Genomic DNA, 25,272 nt, shown 5'->3' with positions numbered 1-25,272 from the left:
TGTCACTCATGAAAGGGAAAAGGGAAAAAAGGGAGGGGTGGATGAGAAATCTTACTTTTGCCAGCTAAGGGCTTCTATCTCCAAAACAGAAGAAAATCCAGTCCAAAACACTTGCTGTGCGCATTAGGAAGCAACGGGTTTAAGCCTTGTCCGCCACGATCAAACCAGGATTTATGAAGCGTCGTAACTCCCGACAACATCCAGCGGCTTATTAATTTTATATATTTCTGTCCGTTCCCCGATATTTGCAGCCTTGACAGTCACTCAAGATAAGCCAAAAGCGTTGTGACAGGATGGAGTGCGTGTGTATTTTTCACCGTTCTGCCCGCTTTTCACCCGCCCCCCCGCAGTTGTGCGGCTCTGCCGGTGGAACCTTGAAGGCGGCCACGCCGTTGATTTGTCTCTGGTTTTTGTCTTCGCTCGCAACCTTCCCATTTGTAAGGGCCCCCTTAAATCAGGCTTGTACTCTGCTGAGGCATGAGAACGGTACGGCTAGACGGAGGCGGGGAGGGGAGGATTTCGTCTGTGTGTGTGTGTGTGTTAATGTACGTCTCACTGTATGTTCGCGCACAGGCGCAACAAGGAAAGGAGGCGTAGGAGGAGGAGGGCGATTGGCTCCACCAGAGGATCGCACGTGTTTGAATTTTAATCAAAATGCTCACTAATCAGCGTTTACAGGCCGTCTGTATGAAAGGGCCCGTTCTCCGATATGAGGGGGCAACATGCTGATAGGCTTTCATTTAGCTACAGTCTGGGTCGGGAGGCTTGGTTTAATGTGGCCCACAGGAGAAGTGAGCATGAGGAAGAAATGTAGAGATCACATAAGTTTGTGTCAATAAAGAGGAAAACCCCCATTAACAGAAATGGGACATGAAAGAGGAGGAGTGTTCACTTCCGGAACAAACTATGGAACGACACCTGGTTTCAACATCAGCTCTAACTTTGCGTAAAAAAGGAAACTGATACTATATTAGCTGCAACAGCTCTTCTTGGGTATGTAATATTCTGAAAATGTAGTCGGCAACAAATAGATTAATTGATTTGTTTCATATTTCTCAATGTGATCTTTGAACTCTGGCCTTTCTGTATTTGCTCTCCCTTCATTTCAGCAGGGTCTGGCAGATGGCTATCCTCCTGTTAAAAGGGAGTTTCATGCCTCCACTGTTGCCAAATTCCTGCTTAAAGGAAAATCACTGGGTTTCTTTCTGTAGCACTCGAAGGTCTTAAGCATACCAAGTAAAGTTCCCCAAGAACGGTGGCTGCAAGCATCAGAAATACACTTTCTATGAAAGAAAAACTGAATTCAAAGGGATATGTTTTTAAGGCAGGTCCTCTGATATTATGATCAATAATGTCATCTCTTATAATAGGAATATGTCATCATTTCACAGTGAAATTGTGGAAAATGAAAGGAAACTACAAAGCAATGGAAAGATAACAACTAGTTTATTGTAGCTAATAGCACCTAGCAGCTAGCAGTATACTAGCAATCATACCTGATTTTAGCTAAAAGCAGCTAGCTACAGGTATGATTTAGAATCACACGTGTTGGTAGTGCTACAGGACACATTTGGCCACATTTTATAAAAATGTTTCTTAGTTAAATTTGGCCTGTAAATATGTATGAGACGCATAACAAATGCATGAAAGTTAGCAACTCGGATATATTAGCGAATATTAGCCAACTACATACTTTCACAAGACAAACACTTTCAAGTTTGTTGTGGTTTTTATTTTTAGCATAACAAAATCCATGCAAATCTACAAAGCTGTGTTAAGAGGCTTCAAGCTCTATCAAGTGGTTTCTAAACAAATGAAGTGCTTTCAGATTATGCAATCCGAATGCATCGTTTTACGGGGACACAAAATTCATTAATCAAATATGACGTGCGTTTACATGGATCAGGGTTTCATCCACAATAGAAGCAGAGACATTGGAAATAGTTGAAAATTTTCCCAAAAAAAGAAGTCATACTTCCGTTTAAGCTGAACATAAAAAAAAAACAACCACAGTAGTGTTTTCATTTTGGATTTCTGTATGACCAGGTTCTAATACTGGTTGAGACGATACTGCACTCCGCAGTTAAGCTACAGGCTAGGCAACACATGTAGTTGGTCTTCCTACATACTATAAACTATAAACATCCTTTAAAATTTGACCAATTTTCTGATTGAGCCGTTTACATGAAGCATTTTTGTTAGAGACATCAAATACATCCCAGTTCCCAGTTTTGATGCATTTATTGAACAAGGAAACCTCATTTATATCAGAGATAACCAAGGAAAAAGTTGCCAATTGATTCACTTACTGGTAAGTCTCTAATCATCTCCTGACAGGCAGACTTAGCTACACATAATGGATGATTTCAGACAACTTCCAACAATGTAACTTTAAAATGTGTTGTTTGATAATATCTGCCAATAAAGATCTGTGAATCTGTTCACTTTGGATGAAGCTAACTAGTTAAAATGAGCTAAAACTGGGTTTCCTTGAACTTACTGTGAATATTTCTTGACTATTCTACAAACTCACCACGATACGCCATCTATCTACAACAGGTAAGAAAATTAATACTTCAAAATACACCATTCCTTTAATTTTGCCATGTAAAAGTCCTGATATGGTCAGTCCAAGCATAAGAACCAAACTTCCAGAGTTCACTTTAAGTTTCCAAAAAGCCTCTGTTACTTCATAACTCCCTACCATCCTTCTCCCACTGCTCTTCAAACTGCCCACTCTCTGGCTTGACCCTGACCGAGCTAACTAGCCACAGTGGCTATCACACCCAGCAGTGTCTGACTAAGACCCTAGCATGTGCCGGGCAGCTGCAGTCCGACTGACTGAAGCCTGCGGCTCTAAGGAGGCAAGCAGGATGTAATCTTCAGAAGCTGTTGATACAGGGAAACACACAGGGCTTGGGTCAAAAGGATTAAAATGGTGGAGGTGTTGATTCTGTGAAGGAGAGGGGATGGAAAATAGTGGCGGGAGCAGCGGGCATGCCACCCCACAACAGCGAGGAGTGGGAGATTACAGGGGAAAATGGTGCAAAAGGGAGAGGGGGAGCGATGACTCCAAACGGCATTGGAACACAGCATTAGTGGCCGCTATTCAACGGTATGCAGGCTTAGCAAGATCAGGGCAGTTGAGGGGGGCGGCCATGTTGACGCTGGGGTTCACGAACAGCAGGTGACAGGTGTGAGGAAGATGGGGATGCGAACGGGAGTAAGAAAGCTAAGCTGAAACCCGTACAGTAGCGCCGGAAGGCTTTGTCTCGTCACTGACTGTCTAAATACCATCGGTGCCAGAAAGAGAAATTTAAACAAAAGCAGTCCGACTCTTGCAGGGTGATTTCGCACAAGGAGGTTTTAACTGAAGCCCTTCATGCCTATGCAAACCACACATTGCTTTGGATAGAATTCTATCAACAAAACATGTCAATCACCTCTCTGCGGGGAAGAAAAGGGGGCAAGATATGAGAGAAACCTATCTCGCTTCGACTCAAATACTGTACTCAGCCCTCATTTCACAGTGTGTGGGAGAGCGGGGTTAAAAAAAAAATCTAACATCAAGATTTTTTTTTTTTCGATCCAGCTATCCAACAGCTCAGATTTCAGTTACATTTCACATTGAATAGACTTGTGTTTCCAGCAGTCTAGCCCTCTTCCAGTGTGCTGGCTAGTGGAGCGATGACAGATTGGTTTCCACTCACTGCACAGGGGAGCACAATGGAGTGGCTTTGACAGAGTTAAGAGAAACAGTGCATCAGTACCCCCCCGTCCACCCCTCATCTCTCTCTCTTCCTCCTCATGCACACGCTACGTCTTTCCTCCACGCTCTCTCTCATCCTCTTTTCTCCCTCTCTCTCTTCCCTGGGGCTTTAGAGGATGGATGGCCCTGTCTGACCTGGACGACACCGATGTCTGCTCCGCCACGCTACTGTACCTACAGCACGGCTGTCTGCTCGTCTCTTCCTCTCATGCGCGTGTTCGCTCGCTCGCCGAGAACAGGAGGCACCCGTCTCTGTCAAGCGCCGGCGACAGGCAGAGGTCAGCAGAGCTCAGGCGGTAAAGCCTCAGGGTTCACCTCATAAGCAGAAAATTTCACGGTCAAGGCTTTAGGCGCGGCGTTGTTAAATACGTAAAAAAAAACAAGAAAAAAAAAAAAACAGGGTGCTGCAGTAAACAAAACCGACAGCGCCCTAGCATCTGCGGGAGTTACGGTCATGTTGAACCTCTCTTCAACTCACATCTACGTCCGACTTCCCTCTACATGAAGCGCCCACAGTGCGGCGTGTGAGTGATGATGCGGAGTGCAGCGGGTCGCGTAGGGCGCTGAAGATGGAATGCATCAGACTTGCATGTGGGAAAACCAGTGTTCATGTCAACTGGGGGGGAGGGGAGTTCGGTGAATGTTTTTGCCTCCGTGGCTAACCCGATAGCTGCCGTCAGTCCCGGTACACCGTTGTTCCAACACCTCCGGTCCAAATGGCGGAGGTCATCCTCGGTAGATTTTCATCTTGCTCAGAGAGGTCTTGCATAGATCTGCAAGGCTACAGATGCTACGCTATCCTCAAAAGTCTTGCGGTAACAAGCAATCTGGGCTCCCACTTACCCAGCTGAACACAATTATGTGATTCTGAATGAATAGAGTCAACTGATAGAGTTTAAATGCTATCAGGGTCAGGAATCTAAACCAGAAACAGAGAGTTTCTGTATAAATTGGTAAAAGAAGTTGGCTGCTTAAAGTGAGACACAGAAGCAGATCAATGGAGAATTGAGGGAAAGGAAAAACGTGTGGTCCGTTTGAAGAGGTGATTCTCATGGTGCGGACTGCAATGTTTCAAAACAGTGGACAGCCTTGGCAAATACAGATAGGGGTTAAACTGACAGGCTCCTGTGAATAATGCATATTTCATATAATCAAATGTAATGTAAATGGTGCAAAACTGATTGAATTTGAAAGAAAGTGACATATTTTCCGGGTATTAGGAATGTCAATCTGATATTGTACAAGTTTTCACCTGATGCATTATAAGACACAAAATTATAACACATGAGACATAGAGAAAAAACCCTTAGAAGTGGACAGATGGAAAGATAGATGATAGAAATATTGACAGAAAGCTAGACAGATAAAAAGACCCACAGAAAAAGACAGCAAAGATAGAAAGACACAGATATATAGGCCGATATTTATAGTTGATAAACATTAACATTAAAATGTAAATTTTCTATCTTATCTCTCAAAATTTGTCCATAATTTTACTTTCCCACACATTGTCTGGCAGATCTCTTCCTGCAGAACCGCTGCTGAGCTATTTACGGTTCGTCGTTGCCCCGAGGTCCAGAGCAGTTAAGATTCTTGGACCAGATCACAAGATAAAGCAACCGGCTGATAAGGTGCGTGCGTTAGAGGTGGCTTTTTGCCTGTGCTGCTCTGTCTTGTGCAATAAGAAAGGAAAGAGGTGCGATATGGCCCCCGATACGTGGCTTCTAAACACCTCGGCCGCTGCGCTGTTTTTCACACAGGTGGGTACACAATCAATAAAATGGATTAGCTGCGAAGGTTCGTATGAAAGGTTATCGCCGAAGCTCGACTCTATGAACACAGTGGCGACCCCCACAAAACAATTTAGTAATATCTCCAGGTATTTCTTCAGAAGAACATCTGATTAGGTTTTTTTTTGTCATAGCTACAAATTGATTTCCAGGAGTGTACAATATCAAAAGAAAAAAAATAAATAATAAAAAAAACAGCTCCTTTTACATGTAGTGCTATGTAGCTAGAGTAGATTTTTATTTCCTTCTGTTTTCTAAACACTAGCATATCACACTTACAGCTAAAGTAGCATGTTTTCTTTCTCTCTTTCTGGAAATCGTAGGCGTTTTTTGTGCGTTTCCTTTCTCCATCTTTTCGTAGGAAGTAGGAGCGTCACTTTCGGGTGTTCGCCCCCCATCCAGCCCCTCACCACAGTCCTGTCTCGGCCCTCACAGAGACTTTAACCATGTTGTTTTCCATCACACTGACTGACGCTTTAAACAACCCTCCACCTCAGCGATTCCCTCTATCTCTGTCCCTCAATCTCTCTCGTCCTCAGAGAGATGAAAACAGCCCCCCTCCACACTTCTCTAAAAGAAGACGAGAAGGAAAAAAATGGATGTGCAGAAAGGCTTCCTCTCTCAACTTTTGTCCCTGATTATTCTAACCAACCTTCCCCTGGATCTTTTATCTATGTGTGCCTATGTGCATTTTAAGGGAGAGCGGGGATCGACTCTGACAAACAGCGTCCAACGGCGGAGCTTTATTCCAACGCACACTGACAATGCTTTTCACACCTACTTAAGCACAGCAGAGACCGGGGGTTGGGGGCGGTTGGGGGGGCTAGATGGTGCCCAGACCCCAAAAAGCAGGCTGAGGGCCCTCTTTTAGGAGACACATAGGGAGGACGGACTCTTTAATTACCGATCCCAGATCCCAGAGTAGATTAAAAAAGGGAAAGTCGCGAGGGGCTTATTTTCATATCCGCTGAACTTTTTTCAATGAATATAAAACGGTCATTGATTATGCCGTTAAGGGAAGGGACGTCAAGAAGGGAAATATAAAGTACATATAATCACATTAACTTGCAGTGATTAATGTAATGGAATGTGATCTTTTTTTTTTAACTCCAGCAGTACTGAAGGCTTGCTGAGGAGACACACCAAATATTAAGAGGAAGCGTCTTAAAACCCACTTAGCCAGCTCTGTGAGGGAAAGACGTCCTGTAAGACCTGTGCAGACACACCGCCTCGCACAATTCTTCACCCCCTTCAGCTGCTTCACGTATTATCACGCTGCAGCCAAAGACCACAATGTTGGGATTTTATGAGAAAGAGCGACAATTAAAAAAAAAAAAAAAAATCGACACCACAAAATAAAGTCCAGTGCTTTGAGACAACATAAAAAGTATGTTTCTCACCATGAAACATGGTGGTGGCAACATCATGCTGTGGGGAAGCAGGAGTGACAGTTGATGGCACTAAATCATCTCTAAACCTGTTAGAGACTGAACAAGAGTTGAGAATGAGCTTCATCTTTCACCAGGATGTCAATGTTAAATACATCCAGAACTGCTATATAAGAGGTTTAGTTCAAAGCGTATTACTATCACGGGATAGCCTAATCAAAGTCCTGACCTAAATCTAATTGAGTATCTTATAAGTTCCCTCCATCCAATCTAACTGAGCTTGTTTTGCAAAGAAGAGGGAGCAAAATTTTGATCTCTAGATAAGTAACTCTAGTAGAGACTAGGTATGCACCGATAAATCGGCCCAGTTTCATTCATTTTGGTCGATTGGCCGACGGGCATAATTGAAAATCAGAATTGGCAGGTCGAGGTTTTTAAAGATCGGCGATCGGCCAGAAAACTGGGATCGGTGCGCTCGTAGCAGAGACGCAGTTAAAACCAAAAGGAAGCAAAAGATTTTGTACAAGGTATTGACTCAGAATGACTGAACAAAAATGGAAAGAACACTTTTTAAATCTTCATTCACAAAAAGAAAAAGCCGATTTCCCCCCCCCCCCACTTTAAATTTATTCAGTGCTTCATGTTGGTCACATAAAACCCACTAAAAATTCTACTGAGAATTTGTGGTTGTAATATTACGACATATGAAAAACCTCATGAACACCGCATGTGGGTTGTTGAAACCCATTTCCCTGGCATTAATAAAATAAAAAGAATTGCTGTTTGTTTTTGTTTTTATTATTGATTAGATATTAATTCGCTGACTAACAGAAATCGGTGGCCATGCTTTCTTATCAAATCAAGGAGAAAGCCGGTGGTCAGAGCCGAGGGAAGAAACGCTCCCACTTCACTCCGGCTCCTTTCTTCTTCACGTGGTGCTTAAAGCGAGCGCCGTGAAGTCCAGGTACTTCACTCAGATGATTATAATGCCACGAGGGTGCAATACATCACTCTTATTAGCCACACTGGAGCACAATGGTATCATAATTAATGGTCGCAGCAGGATTGAACGCTGCCCTGACATGGAAAAGTGGGCCTACTTAAGCTCTACAAGGCATTTAAATATGCAGAGTGAATGGCACAACCCAAACCCACCTCCTCTGAGGACGGCCCACGCTCATTAGCTCCGCACCCTCAGTGGCACACGCCACCGCAGGACCGACTGGATCGCTAACACGCTGCTAGCGCGTATTGCATATCGGGCTGAGTCGGCGCATACAACACGGTAAACAGATATATGTGCGAACAAGAGTTTTGTCCCTCATCAGTGTCCATCATGCGGTTAACATGTCCCCCCCTGTATTGTGGTTTTTATCTGGGGGTTGGGGGGGCTTAGCGCAAAATGAATGCATATGGGCATATATGTGTCAGCAAACAATATGAAGCATTTCTGTGATGTTTGCTGTGTGAGCGTTTGCAGTGAATGTGGGTGCAACTGCCAGCATGGTGGGAGGACACAAAGCACACAGAAGGCTGATGGAGGGGAAGCGTCTGGAGTCTGTATGTATGTAGTGAAGTGAGAAAGTAGTGCCCACTTGTCCGTCTTCTGTTTTTCTTTTTTATTCATTTTTTTCTTCTCACGTTTTTTTAAAAAATGGCAGGTTGAGGGACGACCTTAGTAAAATGCAGTGTGTTTCTGATTTCCCTCTACAAGAAAAAAATCTACCAAAACCAACCTCACCCAATGTGAAAACATGATTGCCACCATAGATGCACCGATCCGATATCAACATCTCTATCGGTTCCAATATTGAAAAAATTCTAGATTGGCAATCGGTGACAATGTGCCTGATTCATAAAGGCAGATCTATTCAGTCTAATTCTATGCTTTGTTCTCTGAGTGACATCATGCCTTGTTGTGACATCATGCCTTGCTATTCATTTTACATTATAAAATAAATAATGAAAGTTCAATTAGAACTAATAAATTGCACTTTCTGAACCATGTGAAAGAAGAGGGTCTGGGGGGCATGTGACAATGATAGTGACAACGCAACGTCGTGGGGTCTTTAAATGGAGCAGAAAAGCAATGTAGGGGGTGTGATCAGTTTGACATGGTGTTGAAAGTGTAAGAAGGAAATAAATACCATATCGGTGAATATTGGTCAACAGCAGTATTAAATTTGGATATCGATATCGGCGGATTAATACCATAATGAAGACTGAAATATCTCAAAAGAAATTCAAACACAAAATAAAATACTGAACCTCTCTAAGTCTGGAAAGGGACATTTCTGAGGCTTTGGATTTCTCACCAGCTGTAGCCAGGCTGCAAATTTTGCGCCATCGGTTTTTCTGACCAACAGCAGTAGGCAGGATAGGTGAAATGTCTTTCTTAGGTTTGAGAATTTTCACTCTCGAGGGATAAAAAAATGACGAGGGCGGGCAGACCAGGAATTAAACTGGCAAACCACCAATTGCATGGCGAACTAAGACTGCTAATGCACCCGTTGATGTAATCTGGCTATATACAGACAAAAACTACAGTGATTTGATCGGTAAAGTAATAGTGAAGCACACAACTGTAATCTTGACGGTTCTATTTCTAGAGATTAAACTTGATATTGAGATGAAAACTTCTGGCAGGCCAGATTTGGCCCACAGGCCTCGAATTTGACATGCGTGTTGTAGAGTTAAGTAGGTTTCAAGAAATATATATATATATTAATTAATTAATAAAATAAAATCACTATTTGGCATAAAATTAGATTTTACTTGATATTAAAATTTATTTTATGATCTGTAACATTTAAGTGTGTCAAAAAACAGAATTTAAAAAAATCTCTAAGGAAGAAAAATGTTTTTTTGCTTATGAGTTGCAAAAAAACAGACTGGCTTTAGTTCTCATTTCAGGAAGCTTTTTAAACTTCTACTAAACTCCTGCTTTAGAAACATCGGCTAAAAGACGTTTCTCAGGCAGTGAGTGCCAAAAAACCTAAATCAGCAGCAGCCCTCCCCCAACCCCCTGAATCCCCAATCCCCGGCTCACTCCAGCCTGACCGTACCAAGTTATCGCGTGGCTCACTGCAATCAATTATTGTTGCAGTGGAATCATTAATAATTTCCAAATGAAAATGATTCTGTTGATCTCTGTTGTCTTTTAATTAAACATAATTAGTCGGCTGCTTGGAGCTGTGGCGGAGGGGGGCTGACTGGGGTGTGGGGGGAACTCCTTTAGGGTACAATTTTGTTTTAATACACTGATAATGAAATTTTGACATTGTGTCGGTTGTTTAGTTATTATTCCGTCACACTATTTCGCTATGTTCCCAGATAACAGATAATAACCTCGCGTACCGCCTCCTATTCTCCGCAGTCGTTCCGACAGAGCCGGGGTTCAACCGAACAATTAAATGCTGAACTGTAAGAGTCCCCCCCTCCTCTCACCGTTTGATGCAGTACGCATGTTGCATGGGAGCAGAGCAGAAATGAATGAGGAAAATATAGACATTTTCACAGCAGATGTGGCAGGGCTGGTTATTAACACCGAAAATAACCAGCCCTGCTGGTTATTTACGTTGAACTCACTAGTTCAACGTACGTCTGAGAGGTCTGCAGAGCTAACGAAGGGAGGGAACATGAGTTAGAGAACACAATATTACACAAAGACAGACTTAGCTAATTCTGCTTGGTCTGAATTTATGTAAAACATTCGTCACATTGGTGAATTTCAGCAGCAACAATAGACTGAGTTGCTCCGGAGACGTATTGGACATGCTGTATCCGGATGCGGTCGGGTTTAAGAGGCTTACAGCTGAAAAGTTTGGGTGACCTCTGAATAACGCCACATAATGTGCTCACAGTCAACGAACATGTAGTTTCACTGGATTCAGATACCAGGTAAAAATAGGCACAATGAATGCTCAGTGAGTTGAGACATATGTTTTATTTTAGAACTAAACACTGCTGTAACAGTCTAATGCGAAGATAACCCTAGGTAAAAACACTCTGGTTTCACTGTATTATCCATATATAGAGACAAAAAGTAAAACAAAACTGTATAATAAGTAAAGCAGAAAAGTAAAAAAAATATCCTTGCTAAAATAATCAAGTTTTCAAATGTTATTTTCAACATTTTTTATATGCGTCTTCCTTTTCATACATAGACTTAAGATAAAATGTGGAACTAAATGTAGTAATTCCCAAGTAAGCATGTTTATTGTATAGATTTTTTTGTTGTTTTGCTTTCCGTAGAATAAAAAAAGTATAACAACTTATTATTCGCTGGTTTAAGACCTGTAAATTTTGTCTAAATTTAGTTGGGCTAAGTTCACAAGTAGCTAGCCTAGTTACCCACCATAACTAGACTGAAGCTAGCTATGGCGGATGACTTAACTATGGTACGGTTCATAGCTACATTTTAAAATAAAACCAACTTGGTTGAAACAGAATCAGGGTTTTGCTTAAATAGGCTAATAAAAACCCTCCAATCATACAGATTTGCAGCATCTGAACTGCTAACGTACTCAACTAGCAGGAGTTAGATGATAGGAAAAAAAGAAATCAAAATGTGTCTGGATTTGTTTTCTCTGTTAAGTCTTCCCTCCTCTCCAGCTGCAGTGTTTATCGTTCGTGTTGTTTATCTGTAGAGAAAAATTCCCCACCCGTTTCTCTCTGTCTTGCTGTCTGTCATCCTCTCTCTCTCCGTGGTCTCTGGTGTTACTGTAACATATAATTACTCTGCAGACTTGCCGCCTGTTCCTATAACTTCTGAGGTTCAAAGCAACTGTCGGAGTGTGGAGGAGAGAGCATTGTGGGAGTTCCAGGTGGATTTCTCGATAATGAGTTAGCGCAGTGGTGGAGTTGAGAGTTTTAGTAATGGCTGGCTGCTAAGGCTCTTCCTGGGAGTTTAATGTAAAAACAAACAGGGCCATGCTGACAGCCTGGGAAAACCAGATATTGCTCCTTTCCTTATTTCCACTGCAGGGCTCTTGCTGCCCCTTGCTGGAAGAAAGGGAACAGTAAGAGGACAAATACCTAAAAAAAAATCTCTTTAAATCCCTATTTACGGCTTTCTTTAAATTGTTTTAATGTTTGCCTTTGCCTGAAAGAAGCTTTTTCAGACTGTTGAAACTGCACAAAATGGGAAATCCCAAAGAGAACTTCCTGGTTGAAAATACATCGAAGCAGCTGCCCATTAGCTAAGATTGGGTTTGAAAGAGAAAACTATTTGGATTTCTAAATGTTTTGTGCGTCTATTAAAATATAGATATGTTTAATTCAAGGAAAAACAAAATTTAAATGTAGAACGTTCTGATCAGAACTATGTTGACTTACTGGATGAATTCAATTGTTTAATATTTGATAAGAACCAAGGGTCCACGTGTTCCAGACATGGTTTTATTCTCCTAACTTTAGAATCACTGGCTTTTTAAAATATATATTTTTTAGAAATACAGCTCAAAATCTGCTCCTCATCTGCCTGGAGACATCCTGGAACTATGACGACACAAAGGCGATGCCACTGGATCTGGCTGAAAGTTCTGATTCATGCTTTTTTTGAGTAAACATATTGATAAATGAAATATAAAGAAACAGCACGAAATTAACTAATTTATTCTAAATTACAAAACCTATAGTTCTGTTTTACTTTCTCTTTGGGATTCCAGGCATTTCTTCAAGATTCCCAGACTTTTTCAGTGACCCTTACACATTTTTTAGTTGGTGGTCTATGTGTGTTGCCCATTTATAGCTTTAAATCAGGGCTAGAGATCGATTTAATATAGACAATGTTGATGTGTGAAAACACACAAAATCTCTGCACAATACAACAAGTTCTTGGAACAGAGACTGAGAAGAAATACGGAAATCCTGGGATAGAGTGGCCGCCACAAGGGCAGAGTCACTCGAACCAGTCACCGCTCTTTATTTAGATATTCTCTCCCCAAAGATTCACACGGGCAAACATCCAAAGTGAAGTGCTACTATCTTTGCAGGCAGCCTTAAAGAAAACCGCGACCAGTGAAACGTGAGCCAGAACACATTCTGTAAGCAAACTGTGCATTCAGATATTCACTGTTTTCCATAAATAACGCATCTCGGGGAGCAATGAAGCAGCCCACAGAGGGGAAACGGCACCAGAGTGAAGATATTAACAATCCGGGAATAAAGTTAGTTCCTGTCAGACTTCTGGGAAGGTGTTTTTTTCCCCCCTCCCTCCTTAAGTTGAGCCACACTGCACTCGATATGAAAAACCCAATTCCAGCTAAACTTCAAAACTGAAGCAAAAAAAAAAAAAAAAAGAGGACCAAATTCAATACTGAACCCGACAAAGATTTGAGAGTTTCGGCACTCACTTTTCAATGTCACCTCCGGAGGGGCTGCGCAAGACATATAGATTGGAATATTTAACAGAAGCCGATGGAGAAGAATGAGCAGCGTAAATCGAGTCATAGTCCGGATGCAAGAGTCAAACGCCTGGCTGGCATCAAACGCTTCAACACTTTCTGAACTTACTCCAAGTCCTTGTGGGGGAAAAAAAATTATAGCCAAGAGCAATAAGGTGGACCAATCTTTGGGAGGAAAAAAAAAAATAACGATGCCAAGTCAATTTATCTAACTTATTGGCAAAAATTACTACAAAGCTCTGTGAATCAAGGAAACAGTTACAACTCAGAGTATTTGATCTCAGATGGTATAAAAATTAATTTACTGCCTATTTTCTATTCACTATAATGTCGTAAACTTAAAAAAGTACATGTGTTTCAGACAATAAATAGCTGCCTGAAACACACTTTAAGACGACAAAAGCTTTTCAACCCCTATTCCGAGATTTAAATTAATTTTTTACGTTCAACATTTTCTCCATGATCATTTAGCATTATCAGTTGGCAAGCATGCTCTGATTCTTGTGGAGGATTTAGGGTAATGAACTCATGCGGTACAACACAGAACGACTCTCTCCAGGGCTCGTCTGGAGATCTTATTGTGTTTAATTTAATAAGGTCAAGCTAAAAGTGACAAACAAAGGAACTGCCAGCAAACCCCACCGAGGTGATGATGCTCGCCCACATTGTAAGTGATCTTATCTCTGGAATACATGTACGAACGCTGGCAATTGTAAATTTGCTGCTGTTGGGGGAGAAGATAAAAAAAAGTGAAAAATCTTGTTATTGCCCTTTTTTTTGTTTCATACAGTCAGCCTCTGTGCACCAAGATTAGAAGATTTTTAAAAGAAGTGCGTAATCTTCTTTAACAGCTTATCAAAACTTTAATGATTTGGTGATAAAGAGCACAAAGTTAAGAAGCCGGTTAAGAGGATAACTCCCCAGTGCAGTCTAGTGATTAGTAGATGAGAATTGGGAGACCGAAAATCCGGGTTGCAAATCCCACTCCTGCCACTTATTCACTTTGAGGGAGAAGAAGCTCCGTTTCAGCTTTGGGGGTATTGTCATGGGGTAATCATTTTTGAAAAGTGATAATTGGAGCCCCCTGTTCTCCCTCGCCCCTTTGGGATCTGTTGCTCAACTTTATATATGTATTTACTGTGCTGTGTTTCTGCTCAGTGCCCGTCACAACTCACTTTTATTATATCTGCTGAAGCCTCCTGCTTTCATGAGAAGTGAGGTTTAGAGGCTTTTAATATTTTTCCAAAAGACATCAGCATAATACGTTGTATGATCAGACTGAGTAAAAGTAACATGGTTTCACTTTATTACAGTATTAAAGTTGCGGTGTATTGCAGTGTATAATTTTTTTTTAGAAACAAAGGTTTTTACATATTTGTTAAAACTGTCACAATGTGGTGACAGTACTGCATGACACACATAATCTGTGAAAAAAATCTAGCTCACCATTCCCAGTCAGAAACAACCAAACCGTCAATCATGCTCATATATGCGTTTCACATGCCCTCACTCTCTGCTAAGCTATAGCTAGCTCCCCACAACAGAGCCCGCAGTTATCGCTAAGGCAAGTTAGCATGTTCACAGTTGACTGCAGATAAACAGGTTTCCTGTAATTAAAGTTCTTCCTCTACCATTAGCACCTTTAGAAGCATGTACACAAGCACTAAGACCCTCCTCCTGGCTCTGATTGGTTGTTTCTGAAAACGTAGAGTCAAAAACATGTTATACTGTCACAATATGAAAATATGTAAAAATAAATAAATAAAAATAAAAAACATTGTTTATAAAAGCTATATATTAATTTAAGGGAAACATTTTACACTGGAAATGTTTGATGCAACTGATTTTTTAAAATAGCTTGTAGTTTGCTAACTTGTATTTAAAGCAAAGCATTAAATAGACACTATCTAGCTGATGTTCTGTTGTTGTTTTTTGCTACTTTCAAAAAAAAAGCTGAATTGGTCAGATATGAGAGAAACAGAGGCCAGCTGCCTGAAGGTGCCCAGCAACAGGTAGGGGAGGGGCAGCACTGCATTACTCCATCTTTCATGGAGCTGTCACTTGCTCTGCCTTATAATTAGAAGGACTAATTCTAGTCCTTCTAGAATTAGAAGGACTAATGATGGATCATTTTATCGGTTTTGAAGCAGCATTGTTTAAACGAACCCACAGAGCAGGAACCTTCTCCATTCTAATCTCTGCTGCACAGTTGTAAAGAGTTACACTTAAATGCTTTTGCATTTTATACATCCTATTTTTGTAAAAAAAATAAAAAAAAATCAGATAGTTGCATTTTCTCAACACACTGAGAAAATGTATTGTCTTTTTAAGTCTCTGATTTATCTTAGATATACAGCTTTGCTCTGGGAGCAACTGAACCCTTCTCCTCTTAAGCTTTCCTTGCCATCTACTCCATGATAGTGATTCACTTAGTGTAACTGAGGGAAAAAAATAGGGGCATTAATTACTTTGTGAGATCTTAAAGACCATTAACTTTGTATGTCAAGTGATGTTTCTCAGTTCCTAATCAGAGTTTTAGTGATATTATAAATGACCTTTTGGATGAGAAAAGCAGATATGGCGGTAAAAGCGGCTCGGCACGTGTCCTTGTGCTGATGCAATTATGTGTGAATGTTTGCGACTTTAAGGAGCAAGGAGAGCGAGAAAGAGAAGAGAGAGAAGGAGAAGGAGGAGAGGGGGAGTTTAATATTGTGGCATGGCGAGGTGAGGGGAGATAACGGGACGCTGGAGCTTGCTCGCTTACCTTTGCTGTACACCACACAGTTGTTTTTGTTGTCTTCTGCTCCCTGCCAAGTCACATCCAGAAGCCACCTGGGGCCAGCGCTCAGCACCACCGGGACCGTGCTCTTCGTCTTCTGGTCAAGGACAGATAACAGACACTAATCATTTGCTTATTTTGGTGATTAAACAAATATTAATAAGCACTGAGTTACGCTTTTGACTTGCCTGAATGGCCATAAAGAGACAATTTCGGGAGCTAAGAACAGCATGCAACTTCAGTCCAGTGAGGAGAATGTAAAAGTCATGGATGTTTATGTGCATGTCTGTATGTGTGAAAGGTGTATCCCCATAAACACCCCAAAAGTCATATTGGTAACATAAACCACAAATACACATATGTGTGTGTCACTGCCTCCAGACAAAAGCTGCCGAATGGGTTGGAATGATGACAAATCGCTGCAAAAGGAAGAGCAAAAAGGAGAAAGTGAACTTGGTGATCCAGCATCAGATGGTCCAGATTAGGATGAATACACCAGGTGTCCAGTAATCACAAAAAAAAAAGAAAACGGAAGGAAAATAAATAGGATGGTGACTTTCAGAGAGAAGGAAGTGAGTGTTTTGCGGTGAACTTTGGGCACATTGTGCTGCGCTATCACCAGGATCTCACTATTTCCTGAAACAAGCGGTGGAAGAATTTAAAGAATCAGTATCCATTTCAAAGGGCGATTGAGGTTAGGGTTTTTATAATATGCCGGAAAATTATTCTGAATGTGTAAGGTCGTTTTTCTTCTTGGTCAGAGGTCAAACGTGGACTTTTATTCTTCTAAAAGGAGAGAGAGAGAAAAAATCAAACGGCGATAGAGATAGAGAACAAGGTCCACTGTAATACATTCCCATGATGCAGTGTCACCAGATTCTTTCTCTGTTCTGTTTCCCCAACACATTGCATACATATTTGTACCTTTTGAACTTCAGCATGTTGTCATGTTGTAATCAGAAAAATCTTTGTGTTTTATTGGCATCAATATGACAGGAAAACACAGAAGTGCAGAATTAAAGTGACACAAATCTAGAGATATTTCGACCATTTTTCTTTCCAAAACAGCTCAATATGACTATATTGGATGAAGAGTGTCTGTAAACATTTAGTTCACTAATGGATCTCGATCTGGACTTTGATAAGGTCATTCTAACAAGCACTGTTCTAAAGCAGATGAGTTTAACATGCCCTGTTCTAACACACCTGAATGAAATGCATGTGCTCAGATACCCTACATCAGAGCGAATGACATTGAGTCTAAACCCATATGACATTTCGCAGCTTTTTTTTATTTGCAAAGCGGCTTGAATTGGTAGAAACTTCGAAAGTGACTTAAAAAAAGTCACTTTTTTAAATCAGATCTCCAGGAATCTGCTATAGATCCCCAGAGATTATTGTGCAAAGATGGAAAACAAACACTGAGCATCATTTTCATGAGACTGAAAACAACAGAATATATTCAGTCAGAGGCTTCTTCAGAACTGGTGTAATCCAGACTGCTACAGGAGATCCTTCTTGCTTTGAAAAACTTTGGATTATATGATTCACAACTTTTCATTTCCATTTGGGATTAGCAAAGTTCAGCTGAATGAAATAGAAAACTATGTCCCAGGGGTATGAATACTTTTGCAAGGCACTGTAATTTACTACGGTGCCTACATTGTCAGTACTCTGAGGCCACTACTTTCTGACCATGCTACCTTCCCATCCCTCTCTTTATTAAGAGGCTACAGAAATAGTTTAGCTAAGAAAAAAATAGGTTGGGTGTGCAAGCTTGACACTTTGTTTCTTTCTCTTTTTTCCATCTGAGCGAGCCAGGGACAGGACACTGTCCATCTGACTAATGCAAGGAAGAAAAAAAACCCAGCCCTCTACGGAGCTTTTCACTTACTTCTCCCCCGCAAAAGGCAACAACCTTCAAGGATAAATGCAAATGTCACTTGAGCATGTTAAAGGTCTGAATTGGCACAGATATGCACAAGAGATGAGCGCAGTGCCCCCACCACCCTGCTTCCTCCTCCTACTCCTCCACCCACCCGTGTCTCTTTCTATGAACTCTGTTGAGTTGGAGGCTGGAGGACAGATTTCTTTTTTCTCTCTCCCTATTTGAAGAGCATCATTTACAAAAAAAAAAAAAAAAGCAGCAAAGAGCGCTTCTGGAGCTGATAGCAATCTGATCTGTGGGAAAAATTAAAAGAACAGTAAGAAAACAAGACATATATATATATAACCCTGTGCGTTGGCAAGACACGGCGCCAAATTGATCAAACACAGACAGTAAATTGTGTCTGTTGATATTCTTAATACTTCTGGCATCTTCTTATCCTGTGCTGGCAGCAGATGAGAGAGAGAGAAAGAAGAGAGTATGTGTGTGCGTGCGTGCGTGTGTGTGTGTTGGGGAGGGGGACCTCTGTAATTTAAGTCATCCACAATTTCACATTTCAAATTAGCCTCACAATAAAGTCTTCTATCTCTGTAACCTGAAAATCTCACACCCCTGTCAAAGGAGCAGAGCAGACCGGCCGATTGTTGCCAGGACGACTATCTGAAATGGGAATCAGATTAACCCTTTCTCAGATCTCCAGGCTGGAGCCATCTCTTATTCAGGCAGCGAGAGGGGCCCCTTCTGCCATCTCTGTGTGCCTCCGGGAATTCATGATATTCCAGCTGCTTGCACCAGCTATTACATTCATGGGAGATCTTCACACTTATTATTGAGAGAAATTCTCCTTTTCTAAAACTTTTATTATTTTTTTTTATTCTCCAATTTAGGTATCAGTTTCTTTCATTTCCTTTGGCTACATTTTGTTGGAAACTTATCAGCAACAACCACCAACGCCCACCTCTCCTTTCTCCGCCTCCACACCAAATGCAGATTTACATAAAAATAAATAGCTAAAATATGTGCTTTTGAAAAGGGCGATGCACGCACACACACACACACACACACACACACACACACACACACACACACACACACACACACACACACACACACACACACGCACGCACGCACGCACACACACACACACACACACGCACACACACACACACACACACGCTCATGCAGGTGCCACCAAAACAAAGAGAAGAAGGCACGCAACATATTTGGGATTAAGACAATGTGGCGTCGGAGCGTCTCCAAATGCAAATGGAAACATTTGGGTGACTGGGTTGAGTTGGCCAAAGTGGCTGAAAATAAGAAAAACGCAGATTGACAGCCAAAAAATTGCAATTCGCCCCAAAGCGAGGGCAGCACACGACAAACCGACTTTGTGGGAACCAACTCCTCGTCTAGATCGGAGTCACACAAACTAGGTGATGTGGCAAGTAGAGGCCGTTTTTTCAGTCCAAAACAGCGTTGTGAGGCGGGAAATATACTAACATCTGCTGACTAAGTGAACAATTTAACATACAAATGATTTGTATGTTCAGAAGCTGTTGAAAACAACCTAACATTAATCTTACAGTTATGATAATTACTAAACTGGTGCTATTGTGTATTTTCCAGCCATATAGTACCAGTTTATAGGACAATCTAGTAACTATGATACCTTGAGTTCTTATGAAAATGCTTTATATATCAAAAATAGCTTAAACAAAATCTGACTTTTCAACATGGCTTATCTGACGCCTTGAAATTGGGTCACTGATTCTTTAAGAACCTCCTATTATTTCCGAAACAACCCCAACACCATGTCATCAAAGCAATGCTTGTCCATGATTCTGTTTACAATCGTTCTTAGGAGCTCTGCAGATAATCAGTTCCACCAGGTATTTGCTAATTGCTGCTGCCACTAGTCTGGAGGAGCTATATGAGGTGAGGCGGGAACTTGGATGGAAACTGCAGTTCCAATGCGGAACTTTGGGTAAATAGGCGCCCCATTGTATGAGCAAGCGTTTAGGCATTCCTGACTGGTTGCCATGGGAGATTGAGGATTTTTCAAACATGTGTAAATGAACCAAAGCAAAATTCTGGGTGTTTTTGATGACGGAATGAGGTCATAACATGATGTAAAACTGAAAAAAGTCAAATTTACATTATACTACCATTTTGATTTTTTTATTTTAATACACAGACTGGCACACGTGCCTCATTTTGTCGTTTACAAGTACTTATTCTGCTTTTTCAGGAGTATAACAAACTTGTTAACAAGTTATGTCAGTGGTCCATCCATCTAACCATTTGTTTTAAGTTACATGAAAAAAACATAATGTGTCTTTGTTGTCAAACAATCCTACATTAACTACCGATTGTTAATCTGAGTATATTACACACAGTAGATATAAATGTAGGTGCTTAATAGACACGTTAGCTAAATTTGACCTAACCGGGTATACCTCCGACCACTAGATGGCACCACCTTTCGGGGTGAATATACAACAGTAATCTACAACAGATTGGATAAAATCAAAAGCAAAGTTAACTGCAGGTTTAAACTTTGAGCTTACAACATGTTGATTGGTTGTTGTCCTTTAAAAACCCGCCCCAGCTGCTGATGGAAGCAGCTTGTTCTTCTGGTCCGGTTCCTACTTGCTGATTGCAGTTTCTACTTTAATGAAAAGTCGATTTAACAAAGTACTTTAAACCCTCGGAACATAATATAAGTGGTCTTGAAATGATAACTTTTAAATTCAATTAATATCGTAATACTGGTATGTGACCCAAGCAAAACAGTTACAAATTAAACATTTGTATTACATGAATTGTAATATGTATTGTACATTCTTAGTGTGATTAATTCATACTAGAGTAAATGTTGCACTTATCATTCAGTATCAGTTTAACAAACTAACAGTTATCGCTGCGGGAGCTTCTAAGCTTCCCTCTCTGTGCACTCTGTTCTGGTTTATCCACCTTCCACCTTCACTCCAGTGGTTTCAATACTCTTGTATGTTTTTTCTTCCCACTGAGCTCCGTTACCGTCCACCCCCTAACCCCCCTGTGTAAGAGATACAGTGACCCAAACAGTGTAGTCAGCTAGGAAGTGATTACAAACTGATGCTCCAAATTCGCTGTAAAATGAAAATCAATATTTCCACAAGTTGCTGCAACATAAAAGATAACCTTCATTGATTTTTCAAGACTTAGGTGCCTCTGTGATAACATCTAATATAAATTTTCAGCCACATGGATTTGGATCAGAGCGGAGCCGGGGCTGAACGATAAGTTTCCGTGCACATCTCTCAGACCTGGATTTTTTCTCTCTTTTTTTTCTTCCTCTTTTCCTTCTTCCAAGCCAGGACTGTGCTATTTATAATTGGCCCTGTGTGAGCAAAAAGCTTCTATCAGGAATCTGTTCTAATTTTTATTACTGAGGAGCTAAAGCCTGTTCCAGATAATTTGGAAATTTCAGGGGGAATTGTGATAGAGCTGATGGCACATCCAGTCTGACTCCAGAAAGGAGCTAACCTGTAATAGCCTCTGTGGCTGCGCTGATTAAATGTTGCCATAGATGAAAGACCTGCCATCACTGCAATAAATTAACCAATCACACAAATCCCAAGTCGCTACTAATCCCTCCTTGATACCATGATCCTCTGATCAGCTGAAGGAGGTGAAGAAGAAAGTGGCTTGTGACACTCAGCCTTCTCCTCCTTGCTCCCGGTTTCCCCTTGTAAACAACGAGCTAATGATATCACGGCTGACCATTTCACCACCACCGGCTACTCTTAAACCGCTTCACGGTCAGGGCAGGTGAAATCGATACGGACCTCGGTCGGGAATGATTATTTTCCTCATCACAAGCCTTCTCCCCCTGCCCCCCTTTCGCTCCCTCCAACAAGGTCACCACCTGGCACTGTATCCGTCTTGATCCCACAGCTGCAGGATTTAGACAACTGAGAGATCAAAACCACTCAGTCTGAATATATCAAGACATTCCTTGAATTCTTACGGCTCCCACCTGGTGTGAACGCAGCACAGTTCTAATAAAAAACAAGACCGGCTTAAATTAATTTAAATGTGTCCTGTGTTGACATAGGAAATTCTAAGACTCGGAGAGAGGAGGGCAACATGATTAAATTTGACAGCGAAGAACTAAAATGTGTTATTTATTTTGGGAAAAATCGAGATCATAGCATCATCCATAAGGACACATTCTGTGTATTGTGGCTCTATGCTCTTGATCAGACTCATCAGATTTATTTAGATATTTTTTCTTCATAAGGTTGACCTAATAACTCAGGATTTCTGCAGGTTTCACCAACTCACATTTAAGGCCTTTTAAGACCATTCAGAATTAAATTTAAGACATGTATCATGACAGATATGTACAAAGAAAGTTACATATATTTACATAGTAGTGCTATGATTTTTAGCAGAAAACATGTGACATTGTATGGGTTGGCAACAAAAGTGGGCCAACCCACTTTCCCATAGTAGATTGAAAAAAATGCTAGCTAGTTAGCAAGCAACTAGTTCCCGGTAACCTCAAGTGCCTCAAGTCAACGACCATAATGAAGATGTCTGCACACGACTAAAACATTTGCTTTACAGAAAAGTCCCGCGAGAAAAATAAACGTCATGGAAAATATGAGACTAAATAGTCCTGCCGTGACAAAATGTAAGACTTGTGATTAACTTATTTAATGACAACTTAAGACATTTCAAGGTCTTAATTTTAGATACATGAATTTAAGACTTTTTAATGAATAATACCTTGTTACTGGTTTTAAAGATTACAATGGTGAGAATTAACATCAAATTCAGCAATTTATCAAGGCTTAGTAAGCCAATACTAAATAAATGAATCAAAACTAAGAACAGCAACTGTTTTCTGACAATAGACACATTAACTTCGTTTTTAGTTTAAAAAAAACTTTTGGATTTAAAGCTAGTGCCACGATTCAAGAACATGCAGTAAATTGTCTATTTCACGTGTTACAGAAAAACAAGAAAAACAAAAAAAGAAATAGAAATGGACCTAACAGGTCAGAGCTGATCAACCCAGAAGAGCCTGATCAGAGCAATGCTAGCATCGGTATTTAACTAAGCCCCATTTACATGAGGCTAACTAAATGCTAATGCTAATACTAAAAATACTTGAAAACATGGGACTGTTTTCGAGTGTGGGAGCCTTATGTCTTGCTTTTAAACATAAAAATGACTTTGTAATTGCACAAGTAAGGCTTTTTGAAGATAATTTGTTTTCCCTGTGACACGGGAACTCAGCCATTAGTGGCCTAGCAGCTAATCCTGAGTAAGCTAGCTGGATATCTACAGTCTTCAGAATGATTTACTTTGTCAGTATAACTTGTTTTCCACTACTCAGCTGGACTGACAGGAGTGCTGACACATCGTCAGTAAGGAAAAAAGCTATTTGCTGTTCTTCAGTCCCCAAAAGTTGCTAAACGACATCAACACCAAAGTGAACTGAGAATTGGTCATAATGTGTGTAGACAAAACTACTAAAACCGGCATCCATTGCAACACATGCTGTTTTTACAGAGGAGTAAGAATGACATCCTCAGACATAGTCGCAAGATTTAGCACCCGTTGTTTATTTGTAAAAGTGTTATTAGATCTAGCTGAGAACGTCTTAAATCCAGAAGCAAAGAAACATTGATTTTGCATTGAGACACCCACCTTCCTTCAGACCTTCACAATAAAAGCTTTACGCAAATAAAATCCACTCTAAACTTAAAATGACATGTTTCAAGCCGAATTTGAATTGTTTACAATAACCTCTCTGCTCAGAAAAAGTAGCACTTCAGACAATATGTGTGTGTAAATGCCTGCCAGTATCTGATATGAAATGATGAAAACCGTTTCTTACTGAAACTAATAACAATATTCTTAATAACATTCTGCTGAAGTTAAACTGATAACCTGAAATGTATTTGCACATGATAATCTTGACACAAAATGTCAGTGCTGTATATTACCTGTTAAATGAATAACACTTTAGGTATGACAGTGCATTTAATTAATATGAACTGCTGTAAAAAATGTCAAAAGACGGCAATATTTAGCATAAATGATAGTCATGTCTGTGATTTTACTGTAAAAACGAATAACGATGTTATTGTTGCCATGTTGCGACACTCAAGTCCTGTTTTAGAGATGAACGAGAACACACACATCCATCACTACACACACATTCCTCAATGTATGAGGAATGTCTAGTTTCTATGTTTTCTGTTTCTAACATGGGAGACAGGATAAAGGATTTGTACCTGTTCTACCAGTCAGTTTACAGCAGACAGCACACTCACACCTTGATAACGTCCGTTGCAATTAGTTGTTCAGTGCGATGAAACAAATTGCATGTGGTCAACTGGAAATTTCATTAAGGGAGATTTTCCTCTAGCCCTTGTTATCGCTCTGCGTATTAATATTTTCTTTAGCCTCAAGGATGGATGAATTGCAAAGGTCTTTTTTTTTCCTTGAATAAAAAAAAAGAAAAAAAGCTAGGCTAACCCTGCAGTCTGTGCTCTCCCACAATCCAAGTTGTGTGTAAATCCTAACTAGGTTTCTGAAATAACAACATCCTAACTGCAGTGGTGAAATGCCTGCCTCCGTTTTTCTCAAGTCTTCCTTTGAGTCACTTCCTCCTCTTTTCTTTTTTTTTTAAACGACAGTGGTTACATCTGCCGAAATGAAAAGATAGCTACGCTCCGCCTTCGTCCCGTTTTTCTCTCCCCCCCTACTTCCCCCACACCTCCCTCGCTACCTCTCTTCCTCTCTCTAAGGCTAGAGCATCTGCTATTGGGGAGACTAAATAACAGAAATATGCAGGAATCGCACACTAATTCCCTTCAGAGATAGATCTTGGCTGGTGCCCTGTCATAAATCAGAGAATTTTCGATATGAAATGAGGCAAGCTGCTCTAATCATTTCTGCATTTCAAATTGGATCACTGGCTCAATCGCTTGGCTTTTTAAACTGCTTGCCTAAGAGCAAATGTGAGGTGGGAGATAATTCAGCTGAAATCTCTGCCTGCTCTGTGCGGCAGTTAGTTTACTGCTTGAGTGCAAGAGAATGTGTTTTTTCGCCCCCCCTCACCCCCTTTCTTACCCTCTTCCTCCATCTCTCTCTCCCTTTCTTTCTTCCCTCAGCCCCATCTTTCCCTTTTCAACTTTGTTAAATTGACTTTTCATTTTAAAATCGATTAAACTGAGAGAGAGTCACCGC

The 25,272-nt window shown here is 40.8% G+C and overlaps 1 protein-coding gene across 2 annotated transcripts in view; it reads right to left on the bottom strand.

The window, feature by feature from the left end:
- The window catches only part of zfpm2a (zinc finger protein, FOG family member 2a), a 164,486-nt gene that overhangs the window by 46,299 nt on the left and 92,915 nt on the right, over positions 1-25,272 (bottom strand). The window contains exon 5 of one of the 2 annotated variants that reach the window (XM_008431811.3): positions 16,119-16,227. In XM_008431811.3, the coding sequence (XP_008430033.1) occupies positions 16,119-16,227 (109 nt within the window). Of the gene's footprint in view, positions 1-16,118; positions 16,231-25,272 lie in introns of both variants that reach the window. The other variant, XM_008431810.3, reaches the window with a different exon arrangement.

This window comes from Poecilia reticulata, chromosome 16, assembly GCF_904066995.2.
Source record: "Poecilia reticulata chromosome 16, P_reticulata-male-v2, whole genome shotgun sequence".
NCBI classification, from domain to species: Eukaryota; Metazoa; Chordata; class Actinopteri; order Cyprinodontiformes; family Poeciliidae; genus Poecilia; species Poecilia reticulata.
Note: the sequence above shows the minus strand (reverse complement) of the source record. Positions and strands in the feature narration are given on the sequence as shown.